At 42.3% G+C, this 21,316-nt stretch overlaps 1 protein-coding gene across 1 annotated transcript in view; it reads left to right on the forward strand.

Annotated features, from left to right (window-relative positions):
- LOC149871849 (cytosolic phospholipase A2 epsilon-like) overlaps positions 1-21,316 on the forward strand; it is a 59,455-nt gene that overhangs the window by 7,923 nt on the left and 30,216 nt on the right. Inside the window, exons 3-11 of the mRNA XM_090034644.1 lie at positions 5,010-5,082; positions 10,170-10,306; positions 11,581-11,709; positions 12,655-12,695; positions 14,446-14,488; positions 15,450-15,513; positions 17,648-17,817; positions 18,197-18,292; positions 20,182-20,219. Of these exons, the coding sequence (XP_089890770.1) occupies positions 5,010-5,082; positions 10,170-10,306; positions 11,581-11,709; positions 12,655-12,695; positions 14,446-14,488; positions 15,450-15,513; positions 17,648-17,817; positions 18,197-18,292; positions 20,182-20,219 (791 nt within the window). The remainder of the gene's footprint in view (positions 1-5,009; positions 5,083-10,169; positions 10,307-11,580; positions 11,710-12,654; positions 12,696-14,445; positions 14,489-15,449; positions 15,514-17,647; positions 17,818-18,196; positions 18,293-20,181; positions 20,220-21,316) is intronic.

The following is a 21,316-nucleotide window of genomic DNA, read 5'->3' on the forward strand; positions in this document are numbered from 1 at the left end:
TGTGTGTGTGTGTGTTAAAGTGCATGCTCACTGGCACTGGGGCCATAGTAGTGTGCCCCAATGAGATCTTCTCCTCCCCTGTAGCCTCAGTCCGGCCACCACTTTAAATAACAACAAGTAAAATAATAACTTAGTGAGGAACAGTGCAGTAGCACTAGCAGCATCGTAGGCAGGCAAACCATGACAAAGCCTTTCTTTCCTCTCCTGCAGAAGCTTCTTCTCTAGCGTGTGTGCTAAGGCATGCCCTCACTGTGTCCTTCTGCCCTCTTCCCCCTCTCTCTCCTTACTTTGTGTTTCCCTGAAGGCAAGCCCAGCTTCAGCTTCGAAACTCAAAGCATTTCAAAACATTTAGACTGTTTCGACTGCCCTCATTTCGTTTTGAGGCTGTTTTGAAGCCCTTCATTTCATTTCGATTTCCCTGTTTCAAGCTTGAAACAAGTTGAAATAGTATCAAAATGAAACAACTAGTGAAATTTTGCACAGCCCTATTTTCTAGGTGTAAAAATGTGTGCATCTCTGCAGACCCTGCAATTGTAGGTCAATTTACAGGTGATGGCCTTGAGTAGTCAGACAGGATACTTTGAGGTGTCACCAAACCCATCTTGGGGTGTTTGTTTATCAATGGGGCACATTTGCAGTAACTTGTACAGGTGATGATTTGTTTTTCAAACTGCAGACATACGCTGAATGGTTCAGACATTTTAACACCCTATACATTAGGATGTTTGTTGGGAGAAGTGTTTGTCAGGTACACGGCATCTTTTCTGTATCTTTTACAAATTTCTCTTGAGTTGCATATTTAGCCTTTTATTTTCTTTAGCTGCTAGGTCAGTTGAAATGCATATGTAGCTTTCTTGCCTTTACTGGCTTCTGAGAGATACATGTGATGAGCATGTCAGTTCCCTGTTGACCATTTTCTTGATTTGACATAATTTTGCACAGAGAATAAATCCAATTGGGGTTGCTCTATTTTGTATGGTCCCAGCTGCCACTTTCATTTTTGTGCAAAATGCACTGTTATTTTAATTTGGTCATAAAGATCTTATGTCTAGGCCTGGCCGAGCTGTTACTGCATTCACCATCAACAGGCTTACTATTTTGGAAGCTGCAGAGCATCATGTTGATCTGCTCCAGCATCCACTCCTCTTCTAGCCTCTGTCCCTCATCCTCCCCGAGGACCCTCATGAGCCTCTGCAGGAAATCCTGCGTTGCCCCAGGATCCTCCACTCATGCTGTATAGAGCTCCCAGTAGAAAGCTGTCACCACCTCCAGCATCCCCTCATTTGACCAGTGCTCCACTCGGTCTCCGTCTACCAGGCTGGTCATTGTTTTTTTTATGGTTTCCTTTATCTTGCTAAAATAAGTAGAACACTCCTCGCCATCCTCCACGCAGGAGGCCCGGGCCAGGAAGATCTTCTTCCTTGCCTGTTCTCTGTACCAGGCCACCATCTTGGATTTCACCTCCCTCATAGCCTCCCTCACATCCCAACCCTAAGCTGTCTGCTTGTGCAGGCTCTGTAGTTTGTGGTTGAGGTATTCTTGTTGCCTTCTCTGGAACCAGGTTCATCTCCTTCTGGCTTTCCAGAAGAAGTCCCTCATTCTCCCTTTGATGCTAGTCCACCATTCTGTGTGGTTCCGGTATCTGAATCTGAGGGTTTTCCATCCTGCATAGTACTGCCTGAACCCCCACTGTATCTTCTCATCTTCCAGCAGAGTACATTCACTTCCCATGTGCCCTTGCCTCTCTTCGGCTGCTCCCCCATTCCTACTTTAACTGTTAGGAGGCAGTGGTCCAAGAAGCAGAAAGGTGTGGATTTGGCCTTGGCCACCTTCTACCCTTTTGGGAGGAAGGTGAACTCTATGTGTGATTTGGACTGCCCCAGGGGGTTTACTTGGGTGAAATTGCCCCCAGCCCTGTGGCCTCTTTGCCTGCATCCACCAAGCTGTGTTCACAGATGAGATGCTGCAGCAGCTTGGAGGATCTGTCCAGTCCTTTCATTTGACCTTTGCTTATTTTGTTACCCACCTCAAGGATGCAGTTCATGTCACTTGCAATCATCACTGGCCAGCCACTACCACCATGTTATTGAGGAAAGCATGTATCGATGTCCTATTTGCTGGTGCATGTGCATTCAGAAGCTCAAAAGTCCCTTCTTCTATTTCCAGGGTGACTTGTAGCAATCTGCCTGCAATGATTTCTCTATGCTGCAGGGGCCACACTCTGTCTCCCTCCAAAAGCACTGTGACCCCTGCTGCCTGGTCATCATCACCGTCCCCAGACCAAAAGGAGGGACCATGTTGCCATCTCTTCTTGAAATTGTCATAGTCTCTAGAAGTACAAACTATGCATGATCTTAGCCTAAAGGCTAAAGGTGCATGGTTTACTATATAGTTCATTGGGCTGGGCCCCAGCAGTCAACAGCATTTCAAGCCATGGTGATCCCATAGTTTAGCACTGCTCAGTATATATGTGTACTCCAGATGCCCCCACAACCCCCTACAAAGGATCCATGTGCTAATTAGCCCTCCACTCATGACTGGAACTGAGTGTTCTTGTCGTGAACCCTCAGATCGTCTAAAATTGATAAGCAGATGAGGTGCAGGACAACCTGGTCTGGCTTTGCTTCATGGAGTGTGAGGCCACACTAATCATTTGTGACAGGCTGAGAGAAGGGGTGGCAGAGGGATTCTGGATGAACTGTTTGGAGCCCCTATTTGGTGATCTTTTCCAGACATTTAAGGCTGGTGAAGAGAGAGGAATCACTGGAAATGGGAAAGAAAGGCACAGCTCAGCTATGGGAGTGAAAACAAAGTTGAAATTGAATCAATATCATGGCACACCTTGACTTGAAAAAGAACCAGTGCCGAATGGGGCTTTGCACAATGAGTACTATCCTGTCTTATTCAGAAGAGCTGCAGTAGCCTGTTTTTGTGATGGGTGCCCAATATAGGCTTTGTGTTTTATAGTCATACTCGATGTTGGCTGCATTTAATCAACTTCATAGTTAGGTTCCATTACTGAGTACATGCTGCTTTTGGCAGAAAGCTTAATGATAGACAATTTATGTAGTGAGATTTCCCTGTATGCAGATATAAAAAGAAGGGGTTTTTTTCACCCTATTGATTGGGGGAAGAAACCTCACCTTGTATTTAAGTAAATACAGTATTTCTTATTTACTAGATGATTATTTTTTACTTACATTTGTATTAAGCTGCATTAAGATGTCAACTAGAATTTAATTAAACACCAGACCAATGCTTCAAATTTATTAAACAAGTAATATTTTTTGCACACTGTTCAATTTCCTTCTCATACACTGTATCCAGAAGCCTTCCAGCAATATCTGTTCTCCTGGTCATAATGCTTGAACTATATCAGTGAATATTTGTTCTGAACAAGACAAAGAGAAAAATGTGTTGCATAAATGAACTGAGCAATTCTTTAATCTATGGTGGCTTGCTGGATTTTGGTGTTCCTGTTTGTGAACTCATTTATAATTTTACGAGATAATGAAAAACGTCTCTTTTTGGATACAAGGTATTCACTCTGGGCACATCTACATGTTAATTAAAGAGCAGTAGTTACTGTGTAAGTAGTTTAGTACTTGCTTAATGAAGTGCTAACTACTAGCTACTTCAGTAGCACTGGTGAATGGGTTATTTTGTGATGTTTACTGCACAGTAGCTTTTTAGCATGGTTTTTGACCAGTTTGCTACTGTGCAGTGTTATTAGCCTACCATGGCATGTGTCTCATGTAGATGTGCCCTGTCTGACATATGTTCCTGCCCTGCTCTGCCCCCCTTGAACAGCCAGGGGGAGCCCCAGGCTCCCCCGGGTGCCAGACCCAGCTAACAGGGAGCATGAGAGCTTAGCCCTGAGCTCCAGAGGGTGTGTGGAACTGTCCAAGCTGGTAGGCAGTTCCATCGCAGCCAAGGGGAGATCATGCTGACCCACGAGGGCAGGGAGTAGAGGACAAACCCATCCTGATCTCCATGGAACAGGAACAGCTATCCTGGCTGCTGGGACAGCTGCCTCCCAGTCACATGGAGATTGGGACCTGATCTCTGTGGGGCAGGGAGAGTTGTCCATGCTGCTGGGCAGCTGCCTCCCAGCCACATGAAGATCAGGCTGGGACAGTTCTCCTACATGTCACTTCTGAGTAATGCCCTAGTTTTGCATTGATATTCTCTCTCAAGACTCTGTCTCTTACTGTGTGTGATTGACACAGCTTTTACAAGCTAGCTGGTCAGATCAGACATTCTTGGTTTGAAATTAGAGTTTTCCTTCTAGCAGGGGCGACATGAGTGGAGGGGTGTATGCGGGTGCATGTGCATCCCCTGAGCGTGGCAGTGCACCCCCCTGTGGGCAGCCACCACTTGCCACCCTGCCACTGAAACCACTGGCTTGTCCCCAAATCCACCTCAATCATAAATTCTTCCTTTTTAAAAAAAGACAGGAGAAATCTCTTTTTCAATTTTTTCCTGTTCATCAAAAAACTGCATGAAAAAGAGACACTTCTAAATAGACCTTGAATCTGGATGCAGAACACCAACCACAGTATTGTTTAGAAATTGTACAAAGCCAAAACACAACATTTTAGTGAATAACTGTATCATATTATGTCATTTTAGATGTGAAGAATCACTTCAATCCAAAATTTGTCTGAGATCACTGTGTGAAAATGGTGTAGGATGACTTAAGTGGTTCATCAGTTTTTCTTTTTTTTTCTTCACTTATTCTCTTTTGCTCTGTATTTTCTTCCACAGGTGACTGAAAAGTTCACTAGGAGACGGGAGTGATTTTTTTCTTTAATGAAGGAATGAGAAAAGAACCACCTATGGAATGGAGTTCTGAAGCCTCCCCTGATAGTCATATTTTTTGTTGTATGGTTATTTTAAAGAGTATCCCTGAGCAGGAGTTATAAACCTTTTCATGTTTTGTTATAAATTAAATGACTTTATTCTATGTTGTTAATATTCACATGGTTTTGTTTGTCGTTTTTTGACAGAAGGAAGCATCCCCTTGCTACTTGCTTTCTGTAAGGATCATGAGAATGAGGAATGTTCCTCAGAAAGATATCTGTGAGTACTTGCACTGTTAGTGGCTCCTCATAGCTTTAAAATTAGTGAGCATGACTGAACAACAAGGACAATTTGCTTTAGAGGTAAAAAATGTCAGGAATGAATTTAACTTCATAACTGTCATTCCACTGACTTGATCTTAGCAATGAATTTGACTGTGTGTGTGTGTGCTGTAAAATGAGTTATTCTTTTCATGAGGCTAACCAATGCATCTGGTTTCTTTTCAGAAGATATATTTATGGTCCAAGTCCCATATGTACAAATAACTATACAGTTGTCCAAATATGGTAGAAATATAATACAAGAAAGATGCATGGCACATGGAAAGAGCACAGCAGCAGAATATTCAAGGCATCTCAGTATAGCTCCAAAAGTGTAGGTTTAAGCTTCACTGTGAATGCACATCAAAAGCTACTCCCAGCTAACAGACAGTAAATTCAAGTAGGGTGGTAAAAAGCATCCAGACATCATATAAACCACAGCACTCCTTTGTTTAATACTGCATGCATAAATGGGTATGCTTTAAGCTCACAAGCTCAATGGGCAATAAGTTCAGACATTCCTTTGTCCTTTTTGGTATGGCATAGTGAAGAATATCTGGACTTCAATACATGTCCAGAGTATTGTCAAACTATAATCAGATAATCAAATTACTATTATTGTCAATATTGTTATTGTGATTTATATTGTGATAGTGCCTAGTTGTGGCAGTCATGAGCCATGTCCACACAGTACTAGGCATTGTATAAACACAGAACAAAGAGAAAAACCTTACCCAAAGAGTTTGCAATCTAATCCAAACACTAGGAATTGTTGCCAGAGGATCTTCTACCACAGTATATCTGTCATCCTCTCAGATGTCACTATCTTACCCTTCAATATAAGTAAACTGAAATACTTCAAAAAGCCTAAATTCTGGGTTACTCTAATGCCCCTTTACACCTTTTTGGCTGGTCAAAGTGTGTATAAATTATACTTGCCTTCATACCTCAATGCAAGTGGACTTAGTGTCCTGAGAGGCTATACAGAATCACAAGATCTTACTGCTTTTAGCCTCCTATGCAGATAATAGTCCATAGTGAGGCATAGCCTCTAGTATAGTGGTTTTAAACCTGTGGTCTGTGGGCCCCTGGGGGGTCCGCAAACTATGTCTAAAGGGTCTGTAAAAGATGACTATGATCAATCAAAAGTATGTGAATACACATATTTACAATGCAAAGGGGCCACACCTCCATACAAAATTTCCAAAGGGATCCACACCTCCATCTGAAATTTTTTAGGGACCTACAAATGAAAGAAGGTTGAAAACCACTGCTCTAGTATTTACCTTGATTATTTATAGAATTCATTCATACCCATTGTCAAACTAAACATTTATGTGTAGCTTGGCGCCCCATGAAAGATTAGCTTCCTGTTGCTATTTCTCACTTATTATGGTATATTATTACCAACATGTAGTAGGTTTTTGTCACATCTTCTAACTTTGCTTTTTTCCTTTAGTTCAGCTATCTATCTATCTATCCATCCATCCATCTATCTATCTTTAGTAAATAAATTTTAAAGATATTTTGTAAAGGAGGCTAAATTTTGCTTTCACTCACAAGTAACAAAGCAACCCAGTTGTTCCTTCAGAATGAAAGAATTGGAGAAGTTTTGCATAAACAAGTCAGAATGGTTTAGATTAGAGTGATTTAGTCCAAACACCTGAAGTTTGTGGGGGCCAGGAAGCTCATCTAAACATTTATCAAGGTTGAACTAAAGTTAAATAGCTGTGTTTGTGTTTGGTGTGTTGACAGAGTGTGTAGCGGGCCTTGTAATATCTTAGTAATGAAACAGACATCTATAATAAGATATGCATTGAATAGGTGGTAATTAAGTACAAATTAGTTGTGCAATAGGACTTTGAGTCTAAGTTCAAGCACAAGCCCTGGCTATGACTTGACCTTACAGGCACTATTGCTTGGATAGAAGAAACAATCGTGTGAGATCTGTTATTTTTGTAAGGTTTCAGACCAGATTGTTGGGCTATGAAATGGAACTGGAAAATAAACCTCTTATGGTCATGAATCCAGCTCAGAACCAAAATGAAGGGCAAGTTTCAGTTGAACTCACTCACACATCTGAATTTCAAGGGAGTTCCTGGCACCTTCAAAAAACCACTCTACAGGTTTATGCTACAAGTGGGAAAACAGCTTCCATTTTGAAGCATGACTGGTATGTGGGAGATATAAAACCTACTGCCGTTTTCCTGAACAGGCCTTTTTGATGGGGAAGTGACATTTTTGAGGTATTCAGAGGGCAGGGAGTTGCACCAGTAGATGGGCCTGTTTGGTCATTTATCTCAAACAGAACATGAATTCTCTTGAGATTTATGTCCCAGACAGTTCTATATACTGAAGGCCTCATCCTTTGTCATTCGCTGTTGATCTGAACTGGTGTGAAAGTAGATTCGGACCCAGAATTTTTAAATATATGAAGGTTATATATACTCTAGTTCCTCAGAAAGCATACATCATAGTCAATAATGGTGAACTTTGTGGCGGTGATGGGGGGGAAGCGGAGGGGTGTAAAATCCAGAATTTAGTGCATGGGAAACTTACAAAGTCCTTATGCATCAAATCAGAAATTTGAAAATCCCTTTGGGAAAAATAAAAACTTAGGCTCCCCCTCTAACTTGTCTTCCATTTTACCAGCTGCATAGATAGGTCTAAAAGAATTGGAAGCTCTTCCCCAAGCTGGTGTTTACCAGCCTCCTTCCTGCAGAACAGGGGCCTTTGTCTTTTTAAGGCTTTTAAGATTTTTTAAGTAAGCCCCATCTCCCATGACCGCACCCGGGTGCTTGGAGAGGCTGATCCAGGGGGATGCAGTGGTGAAGTTGATACCTGGTCTAACCATAGTTTAAAACCAACTGCCTGGCAATGGCAACTGCATTCTTATTTAGGCAAAAGTGAGGGAATTAATTTTCTTCATGGTTCATTATAATCTACCCCATTTCTTCATTCCACAGGTGCTAATGACCAACTCTCCTTTTTAATGTTTTTTATGTTGCACTAATCAAGTTATCCTTTCTCCTGCAATTCTCCTGTCTCTTACCTGACTCTGGTAATGCAGCTCCTAGTTCACAGCCCTACAGACTGTGTTTACCACTAGCTAAAAACATTTAATCAGGTGTGGAAAAGTTAACTAGGGTGACTCACCCTACACACAGTAACTCAGATGTGGAAATAACTTTCAGTGAAGCACTGGATGCACAGTTAAGATGCTCAAGAAAGCTAAACTGAAAAATATAGCCATGGGCCTCTAACTTTTAGTAAAGCTTCTAGTTTATTTTTAACTGTATTGTGTTATATGTGATGAGGTACCACACCATCTGTACTATCTATCCCCTTACAAAATCCTAGATCCTCCCATGGGTGTTTGAGATTCTGGTGAGATAACATGGAAACTACTAGGCCTGTGTGAGTCGGCAGCTATTTGATCCGGCTTCGGATCCAAGCCACTCGGATGCCAGAGATCTGATCCGGAGCTCTGGACCGGGTGTACCTGGTGGTGGGTGCAGGGCAGATAGGCAAGGTGTCTGGGCAGTAGGTCTGGGTCTCATGGCAGCAGTGACAATGGCTGCAGCAGCTAGGAGCCACCGCTGCGAGCTTCTGAGAAATTGAGTCTGGCTGCTGCACTGCACCCATCCAGCCATGCACCTCGGGGCAGTGGGACTGGCTACATGTGCCTTGGCGGGCTGGATCCAGCCTGTGTGCTGTATTTTGCCCACCCCTGACTTACATGATTCACAAAATAAACCCAGAGATTACAAATAGGAATCCATAGAATCTAAAACACTGGGATGTGTTATGGTATTTCTTAGTTCACTGCCACAACAGGATTGCTCTATTACTTTTCCTAGTAAAAAAAATGAGTAAAACCTAAGAGCTAACTTTTTCCAGAGGGGTAACTTGAGTTATATGAAGTTGAGAATTACTGCTCTAATCCCAGCTGGGGACTCCAGGAACTACTGAAATGATGCCCCTGAGGATGATGACAGACTGCCAAAAGGAGAGACATAAATATGTCTTAAAAAAACCCCTTGAACCTGTGATTGAGCTGCCAACATTTGGGGAACTACAGCAGTAAGCAAATTATTGTTGATGTCAGAGGAACACCAGGTTCTACACATATAAGCTCTGAAAACATTTTTAATAAGCCTCAAAGAAAAACATGGAGAAGAGATTTAATGATGTGGCTAGTCATCAGCAATCCCCTGATTCAAGGATGATCTCTGCCATGGCTCATTGATGGATCTTGACGTGACATAAGAGTCCAGTCCTTGAGCTGCAGATCTGTCTACAGAAGTTACAGGACTTTCCACAGGAGAAAGTAGGCTGTAGGCTGGGATTCCACTTCTTTTCCTTCCTCTGCTCTCTCTTCTCTGCCTCTATGTTAAGATGTTTTACCTTGAAATGGGCTGCTGCTTGGTTGAGGTTGCATCACCACTGGAGATAATTAGCAGCCAGTTTCTCCCAGCTCTTGATATCAGCATCCTTTTTCTTGAGATATGCCTGCATGCCCCTTATACATGCTGCTGTACTCCCCCATCTACTATGGTTGGCATACTCTCACCAGGCTGCCTCAGACAGTCATTGAGTTTGCTACACAACTGCTGAACAAAGGAGGGAAAGAGAACTTTTGTAATGTGGTCTCTCCTACTGTACCACCTACCTGTTCTCTCTTTTGCCAGTTTATGTTGGAAACTACCAAATTGCCCTTCAAGAATGACAGGGGGAGAGGGCAGAGATGGAGGGGAGAAAGCTTGCTAACCCCCCCCACTCCATCCCCTCCATCCCTGCTGTCATGGTGGCACTTTGCCACTCCACCGTCACCACCTCCTGCCCATAATGCTCTTGGAGCACTCTGATTGGTTGTTTCAGTAACCAATCAGAGTGCTCCAAGAGCATTATGGACAGAGAGACAGATGGACTAAGCCCTTTATTATATTAGAATATTAGCATGAAATTAACTAGCGTATTGAGTTAATCAATTTTGCATGGGATACACTGCTGGTTTACAAATTATTCTGTATTTTTCTTCTACAGTAAATAAAACTGATTGCTACGTGAGCCTCTGGTTGCCTTCTTCTTCATCTGAAAAGTTACGAACTAAAGCTGTCTCAAACTGCAAAGATCCTGTTTGGAATGAAACCTTCTATTTCAGGATCCAGAGTCAGGTCAAGGTAGATAAAAACACCTAGAACTTTCTCTTGAGTCTCATCTATAGGCAGATCCCACCAATCTAAGCAGGGCTAAGACTGTCAGATTTTCTAAGAGTGACGTTACTTGTTGCTCTTAGAACATACTAAATACACTTAAAATGCAAACATCCTCATGTTAAAGCTCATTAACTTGTACTAAGTGCCCTCTGAGTGTCTCAAAGTTATGGCACTTCAGGGCCATATTACCTAGCTCATGTTAGGGCAACTTCAGTCTGCTCAACAGAGATAAAACAAGCAATTTGCAGTTCTCCAGCATCCCAGAATTCACTGCTTCCAGCTACCTCCTGCCCAGAGCAGTGGTAGATCCCAGGTGCCCTGGCTCCATTCATGCCCTCTAGTGGCAAATTAGAGTTATGCAGGCAAGAAATGGTATTTACCCTCAACATACAATCACTCACAGCATAATTTAACTTCAACACCTCTTAATATTTCTTAGATTTAGTGTGGTCTAAGTATAACATGTAACTTCGCCCTGTTTGCATCTAATATCTTTTCATTTAAAGTGCACTGAAAACTCTTCTTGGGATCATTTTAACTGTTCTAACCTACTCCTGAGATCATTTAGTATGCCTGAAGGCTGCTTCATTTTTGTATACTTATTTTAGATGCTCTGGTAAAAAAGAGAGATGATATAGGATGGCAACACATGCAACTGATGAAATACAAGTAAAAATCAACAAATATTTGGAACAAAATCTTACTGAAAGGAAGCATGGGATAATAGAGAAAGCAAAGGACTAGAAATAAGAACTACCAAGTTTGAACAAAATTAATCAGTTTATCCAGACTGAATACTGGTACTAATAAGAACGTTATATTTAAATGCATATTCGGTACAATTAGTTCTGTGTTAACCTTGAAGGTATATGGATCAGTAAAACTCACAGAAAACCTAGAAATGTGACCTTGTAGAGTGCTTAATATGAGACTTGTTACATCTAAAATTAAATTAACACATTATCTAGATGGAAAATCTGTCAGAAAATATTGGCAAGTAAAAATGACAACACAAATGAATTTCCACTACAACTTTAAATTTATAGAAGTAAACATATATCTTCTTAAAATAAGATTAAACATCTATTCTCTCCATCTTCTGCTGTGTGCCTGTTTTTCTCTAATCACTTTTTTTTTTCACTTTCTTACAAACACATACCAAGCGTGAATTATTTCTCAAACGTCCTGTTTCCTGGGTGTATACAAATTAACAACATTTTTCTCATTTCTCTTCCTAGAACGTCTTGGAACTAACTATATTTGATGAAGATATTAACCAAGATGATGATCACATTATTGTTCTCTTTGATACAGCTAAACTTCCCCTTGGAGAAACAGTTTTTATTGCATTTCAATTAAATCCACAGGTGAGGACTAGTATGACAAGAAGAACTGAGTGGAAAGAATGTGTTTGTTTTGCCTCCTAAACTTTTTCTGTTGCTTTTATTCAACATAAGGTATGAGTGGTCCAGTCTATCCATATTGATTTCTGTCAGTCTATGACAGAAGAAGGCCTCTCCAAAATTGCACTTGACATTGAACTGAATTGTTTGATCACAATCTTAATCTACTTTTTCAGAGGAGTTTGGGAAAGGTTTGATATTTTTGCTGATTTATCATCAATGATAAAATTGTAAGAGATGACACTCTCAATTAGGTTATTCAAAAATTATTTTTTGAAGTTGAAATGTAGAACTGGTAGAAGGGGACCTAGCCAATATTGCAGCCTAATTTATTTCTACATGCAGTTTTGTGCAAGTCAATCTCTTGGTGACTTCATTTCCTGCTGTAAATTGGGATAGTGAAACCATCTATTCAATAGAAAAATAAATGTTATGAACATAAAATAATTTGAGTGAAGTGCTTCCAAAATTTCTCATGATAGATGCTATAAAGTCTAAAGGTAGTAGAATATAAGTTGTTGCTATTGCCCTGATAATAGCGTGAGAGTAGGGTCTATGATTCTTGGAACAGGAATTGTACTGTACTGGTAAGAAAAAAACACATATCTGGTAACAGTGAAGTATAAGGTCAATATTTATTAATGGACACAAGACCCCTTGTTTAACAAAGGGGCAGATAAACTCATTTTACACACCTGAACATCCTAATCCAGAGATTTTTATAGCCTATATCTGAAAATTTAATTAAAACAACACCTGGAAAGCAGAATACTGTTAGGCATCAAAACATGGAGAACACTACTTGTCTCACAAAAATTTAAGATACTTTGCAGAAGCTACTTGTGTCCCAGTCTGCCAACTATCCTTTTTAGCTTTATAATTTCATGCATTTTCTCCCCTTGTTTTCAGAGAAAGGAGGAGTTGGACATTGAATTCATGTTGGAGGACATGTGAGTAAAATTTAGGTATTATAGAAATATCAATTCAGAGATTAGTCAATCAGTAGAGGGGAATGTTTTGTACATCTGCTAACTCTTTACTAGCCACATCCCTGTCCCAAGATTCATTCCTTTCCTTAAAAAAATTTAGAAGCATATATTTAAAGGAAAAGAGAATGACAAGGAATGAGTGAGAGCACAGCAAATATCAGCATTGTTTCTTATTAATAATTTGTGTCACTATATTTTTCCTAAAGATGATTTGTTATTTATGGTCTCCCATAGTAGCCCACAGCTGCCATTTTGAGGCTGGTAAAACTCATTTCTATAAGTCTGTTGTTTTTCTGGAGTAAGTACTCCAGGCTAATTCATGGTTTTGAAGTGGTGTCACTCAAAACGCGATTAGGGCTGTTATAAGCCCCTCCCATCCATCTCACTGCTATTGAAGCATTTCTACTGATGAGTAGACAGTGGGTCCCCTAGATAGAATGGGCCACATTTTGACGATCAACCCACATTAATATGACTAAGAAAACATTTAAGAGGGGAAAAAACCCTATCACTCCTAGGCTATATCTCTGCTGTCTCTGTGGCAAGCTTGGAAGCACTTGCTTAGAGCATGACAGCCCAGAAGTTAGAAAATGGAGCTGGTTTAAGCCACATACAGACATTCATTTTCTCCTGGGAGACTCACTGCTTTCCTAGTAGAAACCACGAGTGTACAGGCATTCATTTTTCTCCCAGGGCAAAAATGGCTGATCCAGGAGAAAAATAACCCAAGAACAGTCAGGGTTAAATGGCACCCAGGAGAGTCTCTTCTGGAAGAATGAACTTCTGTACAGTTATTTTCTGAGAGAAGCCACGGCAGTCCTCCAGCATCCCATCATTCTTTGCTCCCACAATTGTACTCACACACATCCAGGGAAACAGGGCATGTATACACATGTTCCTATGGTGACGTTACTGCACCATGATTTAGTAACAGCCTGTACTGCACTGTGCACATTACACACGATTATTTTTAACAGCTAATTCGCCATAGCAGCGTGCTATAGCAGGGGAGTGCATCACTACACTGAAGTAGCTGCTAGTCATGTGTAGATCCCCATGGATGCTACGTCACTGTAGTGCATTGCTATGGTGATGTGGTGTCATGTGTACATGCACTCACAGTGTATCACTTGGCCTGGACTCTTCTGCTCCAGCTGAGCAGGGATCCCCTTCACAATCCCCTCACTGTGTTGCAGGGAGACACAACCTGCAAGAAAATCTAGGTTAGCCATTCAGGGCATCCCTGTGCACTGATGTCATCTGTCACCAGAAAGACTGCAGAGCTTGCAGAGCATATGTACATAGGGGGCCCCCAGCTGTGCAGCATCTCATCATTTGAATGTCTGTTCAGGGGTCTCCAGGTAAGTTTTTCTACCAGAAAAAAGAAATCTGGGAGAATTCTCCAAATCATTTGAACATGTGTACAAAGTACTAATATGACCCAGAACTCATGCCAAGAAGCACACCCAGGTCAGAGAGCTTGTGCAAGGTTCTGGGCACATGTACCAGTCTTCATGGACCCAGATACACTGTCTAATTTCGGAGTGGGAATGATTTCGGAGTGGGAATGAGCTGTTTCTGGGAGGGAAACACTTCTTGTTTGCACTCCTGAGGTCACTATGGAGGCAGTGGCAGCATGGCTCTGCTGTCTGCTTGAAGTTAGCATTTAGTTTATACCAGTTCTGAATGCATATGTTTCATGTTTATCTAGTCTAGGTCCTCCTGAAAACATCATCACAAATGGAGTAATAGTGGTGAGTTTTCTTTTTTTTTTCCTTTTTTCCAATGCTACACAGTAATGTGTATAATAGTGCTGGGACTAGAAAATCAGTGAGCTGACTTTCCATGTATTGTCTCATCCTGAGGCAGAGGGTGATGCTGAAGTAGTTTGTGGACTCTTCTGAATATATTTATACTGCTATTTATGGTTAGTCCTGATGGTTACTCCCAGCCAGCCAAAATCACAAAAGATCTCCTTTCTGTCTACCTTTACCTTGTGGCTGCTACAGATTGTCCCTCCTGTTTCCTCTCATTCTACCCATTACCTGTCTCTCCTTCTGTGCTTAATATTAATTACTGGCAGTAGAGAAAGAAAGTAGGGTACAGAAGAGCCATTAGTCAAGGACTGCTGATGGTGGCCTTCCTGTATTTGCACCCTGTATTACCTGGGTGAGTTTCAAGCACAGTGAAGGAAAGGAAGGCTAGAATAAAATGCAACTTAAGGCCCTAAAGAGAAGCAGGACTTCCAGACTCAGGCTGAAAACTGAAGGTCAAGGAGGGGAGGGAGATTTCAGTTAAAATGGTTGGACAGTGGCTCTGAAGTTGCATCTGAAGTTGATTTTTGCTGTCACTGTGGATACATAATAAATCTTTTCCAATGACACCTGCTCTTACAATATCTTTTCTTCTTTTGAGAAGGCTATATGTAAGAGCTTGAAGAACGCTATCGTCTCCTTTTTATCACATCAATACTTAAGTTGTTATGTTACAAGCTACCCTCCTTTCATATGAGGTTTAAGTATGACTCAAGTGCACACTCATATCACTTAGTCTGCCAGAGAAGTAATTGCAGAAGAATATAAGATGCTTAGCCCTAGGGATCATGCCTGCTGCTTGCAACAGCATTTACAATATTTGCCAGTCCTAATGGCAAGATAGTGGGATAAAAGTTATATCCAGCTCTGTAGCAATCTCTGTATTGATCCTGTCTTACAGTCCCGTGAGCTTGCCTGCTTAGAAGTTCAGATGGATAGGAGGAAAAAGAAGAAATACTGCACAAGTAAGTTTAGTAACTGGTTATGAGTACTTGCAGCTTTTGTAACAGTGATTAGAAAAGACATCTTCTATGTTAATACAGGTTTCCCATGATTTATGTGGATTCTTTATATACGAATTCCCTCTTACGCAATGAACATATTTAGACCTATAATTCATTATATGTGAGGTAAATTGGCTCTTATGCGATCAGCATAGATGCCCAAGCACGTAAGTCTGGGAAGAGGGGAAAGGGCCATGGCCCCACTCACCCCAACCCCAACTGGAGTGTCCCCAGGAGTGGCCAGCACCAGCTGCCTGCAGCGGCTGGGCTGCACTGTGCTCCACCTGTCCCCCCATGCCTGGACTCTGTCTGTCTCCACTTACCTCTGCTCCTGGGCTGTGCCATGTCCTGGAACAGGCAACTGGTGTCAGCTGATCCTGGGGCCACTCCAGTATGGGCTGGGGTGAATGTGGACAAGTGGAGCCCTGGGCGATGCAGGGCACGGCGCAGACCCCCAGGGATGCAGTGGCCCTGGGAGCAGCCAACACCAGCAGCCTGCAGTCGCTGGACTGCACCGTGCTCTGCCTGTCCTCACTCACCTCTGCTCCTGCGCTGCAACGTGCCCTGGTACAGGCAGCTGCTGTTGGCTGCTCCCGGGGCTGCTCCAGCACAGGAGGGTGAGTGCCCCGCACCAGCCAGGGCTCTGCTTGTTCATACTTACCCCAGCACATGCTGGAGCAGTCCCAGGAGCAGCCAACACCAGCTTCTTGCACCAAGGCATGGCGCAGCCCAGGAGCAGAGGTGAGTGGACACAGGCAGAGCCCAGGCACAAGAGGACGGGCGGACCATGGTGCAGCCCAGCGGCTGCAGGCAGCTGGTGCCAGCCTCTCCCAGGGCCGCTGCAGCTAGGGTTGAGGTGAGTGCCACTCTGTTCCCCCTGCTTTGCTACCTTGTGCATCCCCAGGAGTGGCACCCCTCCCCCCACCCCTTCCCTGGTCCCAGCCTCACTCCCTCCCTCACCGCTGTGGGAATCTATCCTTATTTGTTACATTGTAAAATGGGTCTGCTTTATGCAAATTTGATTTATGAACTATTCTCCGGGAACACATGTACCACATAAATCGAGGGGAACCTGTAGCTTTATTAACTGTTTCTATACTTGGTTATAAAAACCATACTACTTTAAAGTAAAATTATATCTGAGACTGTACTAACTGACAGGCTTAGAGAAATACCCTTGAATGCTGGCATTGGTATCCAGCACTTTTACCTGAGAAAATGAACACAGTCAGACTTACTGCCCATAGAATTATTGTAAAGAATAGTGTTTGTTTTATTATTATATGAAATTACCTTTAGCCTGTGGGTTCATACAAGTGTTCCAATAGACTACAAGAATTCTTGCAGCTTGTTCCCCTGGTAAGAAAACTTACCAGGAGAGCACTGTACAAATGATAGAGGGGCTGGATGGAAGCTGCACAGACAGCCTGCTCTTCCAGCAGCCCGCATCCAGGGTCCCTGTATATGCATTCCAGAGTGCTCTGTAGGGTTCCCCTGGCTGATCTCCCCGCTGTAAGGCTTTGAGAGAAGAGACCCAGAGTGAGTTTGTTGTCTTGTCAGTTGCAGGCATGTTGATTTCTATTCCAGCAGTCTATGATGAAATAGCAATGGTGTGGGGGTCTGGATCTCAAGGATATGAGGGTATAGCAGTCTGGGGGTCTGGTTCATGTGCAGGGGACACAGCTGTCCCAACACCCTTGTAGAGTACAACGCAGGGCTGGTGAAAAACTTCCTGGTCCCAAGGCAGTCAAGGGGAGGGGTTTGCTTCATGATCAGCTGATATAGCAGAGTCCAACCTGAGTCACAGCCTACCTCCCTGGAGCTGGGGTCAGGAAGATAGCAATACACTCAGGGATACTGGAGGATGGCTCTGCAGCTTCTGTCTGAAAGGTAAGTAAGTGTACAGTTTTCGTTCTCCTGTATCTGATTGGAGTTGGGTTGATCTTCTACAGGAACTGTCAACTTTGGTCTGAGAGAAATTGTGTAAACATCGGTATACCTAGGGTTCCTATCGGGAATTCTCAGTGGAATCAGGTCTAACTTTTTACAAGTAGTGGTAAAATTTTATTTTGTACATTTTATTTCCTCTCTTTAGGGCACAGCTTCAAACTTACAGTTCAGGGATCTTTTGAAGAAACTCAGACCCTTCCTCTGAGCTCTGATTACTGCTGTCACCTCACAGATGCTGTTAAATTCCACTATGCTAAGCATAAACAATCACAACTGGACATTACATTCTCAAAGAATAAGAAATCTGCCGATCTTGTACGTTACCTTGGGACAATTTCTCTGTTCTCAGTGGTGGAGGAACAAAGAGCAATGGTCTCAAGTTGCAGCAAGGGAAGTTTAGGCTGGATATTAGGAAAAACTCTCCTCACTAGGAGAGTGGTGAAGCACTGGAGTGGGTTACCTACAGAGGTGATGGAATCTCCATCTCTTGAAGGCCTGGCTCGACAAAGCCCTGGCTGGAATGGACTAAATGGGGATAGTTTTGCTTTGAGTAGGGGGTTGGATTAGATGACCTCCTAAGGATCCTTCCAACCCTAATTTTCTATAATTCTATGATTCTAACACAAACAGAAATGTGAATCTTCATTTTGTAGGGTAAGGTGATAAGGAAGTAATTCTTTTGCGTGTTTTTCAGTGTTGTTGCATGTCAAGAGGGGTAAGAATGAAAACCACTGGAGTTATGAACCTGCCTCTAAATTTGCTTCCCTTTGACCAGAAAATAGTAGGTGAGGTAAGTGTTGTCAGCTGTTCAGAATAATATTGAACTGCATTTCAATTATTGCTGTTCCATTGACAGGAACAAAATCAGCACCACAAATGATCTTTTCTGCTAAGGAACTAAGAAAAAGAACACATATGTCTTCCTAGTTTTAGAAAGGATTAGGAAACAGCTGGGTATTGGGCATAAAAAGGCTGAAAAGAGTCAAAGATGCTATTCACACACTAGGAGTATTAGATTCAGCTATACACAAGAGAGAGTTCCTGGAACAGAAAAAGAATTTCATAGTTCAAGGTTCTTGGAAAACCTAAAGTTTAGTAAAAATACGGGCTGTTTTGTTACCATGTCAAGATAACAAGCTAAAGTTTCAGTTTACATCATGTTTCTGCATTGAGTCTGATACTCAAAGCTGTTATTTCTGGTATTCTAGGCTCCAGTCTATAGCTTATATTTGAGTCTTTTCACCAGGACATGCTTGACTACGGCTGCCCATACAATGTCTATTTGTGTTTTCCATAAGCTGTAATGGTGCTTGAGCTTCTCTAGACCCAACTCTTGAAGCAGTAAGAGGAGGCAGTTGTTATGTAAAGAAAGCCATCAGCTTAACACAGAGGGTAGGTAAACCTGGCTGAAAAATTAGGAACCACTGAAATACAGGTGAATATTCTCCAGAGGTTCATTAAACCATCTGTATCATACAGATAGTTGCCATATTGTGAATGTAATAAGTAGGGGTTTACTCAAAATGAGGAGACAGGCAGCCAATTTTGTGGGCAGATCATGGGGCCAGCCGGCATTTTTGCAGGCTTATCACAGTGGGGCTACCCCACACTTCTGATCGGTGAGGGGCCCCCACAATCCCACCTCTTTCTGCAGATTGGCAGATGGCTTAATTACTCTGATTAATGGCTTCACCAGGCTTAATTCACTCATTATGAACCAATCTAAGCATTCAGTTAAATTCTAAACCAGGGGTTGGCAAACCTCAGCACACAGGTCAGAATGTGGCACATGAAGCCATTTTACTTGGCACACCACAGCCAGCCCATGCTCTGGGAAGGCCCCTGCCACTGGCCACAGTGCCAAGGATGCTCACAGCAGGTGGCGGGGAGGCTGCAAACAGGGTCTGTGGAGCCCTGGCTTGGCTCATGACCAGTGGCAGGTGCATATGCCCCTCAGGGCAGACAGCAGAGAAGGGGTTGGGGGCAATGCAGCCGTAGCCCCTTGCTCACAGTCTGCCCCAAAGTGCATGTGCACCTACCACCGACAATGAGTCAGGGTGGACAGGAGGGAAGGGGCTAGTGGCATCGCAGCCCCAGCCCCTTCCCCACCACTTGCCCCAAGGTGCATGTGAACCCTCCGCCAACAATGAACTGGGCCGGGGCTCCATGGACCCTGGTGCAGCTTCTTGCAGCTACCCTTCTGCCCACTGCAAGCAGCCCATGCTCTGTGGCTGGTGGTACAGGCCTACCCAGAGCCCAGACTGGCTGTGGCAGGTGGTGAGGAGGGTGCAAGTGGCTGCACTGGGGTCCACAGAACCCCAGCCCAGTTCGTTGCCAACAGCAGGTGGAAGTGCACCTCAGGGTGCATGGCAGAAAAGGGGCAGCCTCTCATTTGCTCCCTCTCACCAGCCCTTTTTTCCTCTTCCCATGCTCTAAGACTGCAGATTGCTGCCCTTTTCTCTGCTTTCCAGTAAGTTTTTTTGTCCAGCAAGGCTGCCAAAATTGCAGAGCCCACTGGTTTTTTGCAGAAATTGCTTGATTTTGGATTTTACATGAAAAATGCAAAATTGCAATTTTGGTAGGTCCCTGTGATAAGCACTGCAATCAGGGAAATGTTATTCTAGGGAGGGGAGGAAGGAAAGCCGCAGCATTTATGATATTTCTGTTTCTTATTTTCAGCACGGAAAATTTGATGTACACTTAATAGCAAAGAACTGGTAAGATATCTTATATATCTTTAAATGTTTCTTTCTGTTCATTTTATTCTGATATTTAGCAGCCATCTTTTGATCTTAGTTCAAGAGGAAAAAGGTGCTTATGTCATAAATTGATGCTGTTTATTGGTATCTGAATGAGACTTGTATAATAAAATACTGTTAATAATTGTGATATGCAAGTATCCAGTTTAGGTAACATTTGGAAAATATTCTCCTGAGGTATGTTCTCAGGGTATAAATATACAGTGCTTCTCTGCCTCCCACCTGCTGTGAAAGCTTGTAATATTGAAATTCTGTCATTGGTAGTGAAGCTTTAGTACTAAATTATCAATGTTTTAGGGTTAGTGTTATGCTTAACAAGAAGGTTAATTTTAGAATCCTACTTCAGTGCTTACAATTCCCTATGCTTATTCTCAGTATAGTCATCAGTTTTATTGAAAAGTTTGAGGATAAAAACATTCAACCAAACTTTCAATTAAATGAAGAAATTATATACAGGACTTGTGTATTAGGACATGTAGTTGCAGTTAGCACAAAATTTGACCAGTAGACTCTTTCTAGTGTCAAAATCATAAACAAGGTTTATGTTGGAAATAAATCCTAAATTTTATCACCATATGTTTTTCTATTAAACCAAGATTTATGACATGAAGGGAACGTGTTTGTCTCTTAGAGATTATAATATGGCAGTGTCGTTCTACATGCATAGGCAGTTCTTAATTCTGATTAAAATTTATGGGAAATGGGTAGTTGCATCTCCTAGGTAACTTTGAAAATACCTGTCTATACTTAACTTTTGCAAGGTAGACAATATAGCACTGTATTATCCAGAAATGTAGTTCTACTCTAGCACAATGAAAAAGCATAGAAGAACAAAGCAGCACATCAAATCCCTATATAATACCCACAACTTGAAATTAAGGTACCCGCAGATATTTCAGTTTTTAGTCAAGTGGCCTTATGTAAATCTGTACTTATCTGATTAGGTTAGATCACTCTTTTCCTCTTTGTAAACCAAGAACACAATGCATTATATATTAAAATGCAGTAAAATGAAGCTTGAACAAATTCTGAAGATGCAATTAAGAAGGAGCCTT

This window comes from Crocodylus siamensis, chromosome 2, assembly GCF_052110815.1.
Source record: "Crocodylus siamensis isolate JL-2025a chromosome 2, ASM5211081v1, whole genome shotgun sequence".
NCBI lineage: Eukaryota > Metazoa > Chordata > Crocodylia > Crocodylidae > Crocodylus > Crocodylus siamensis.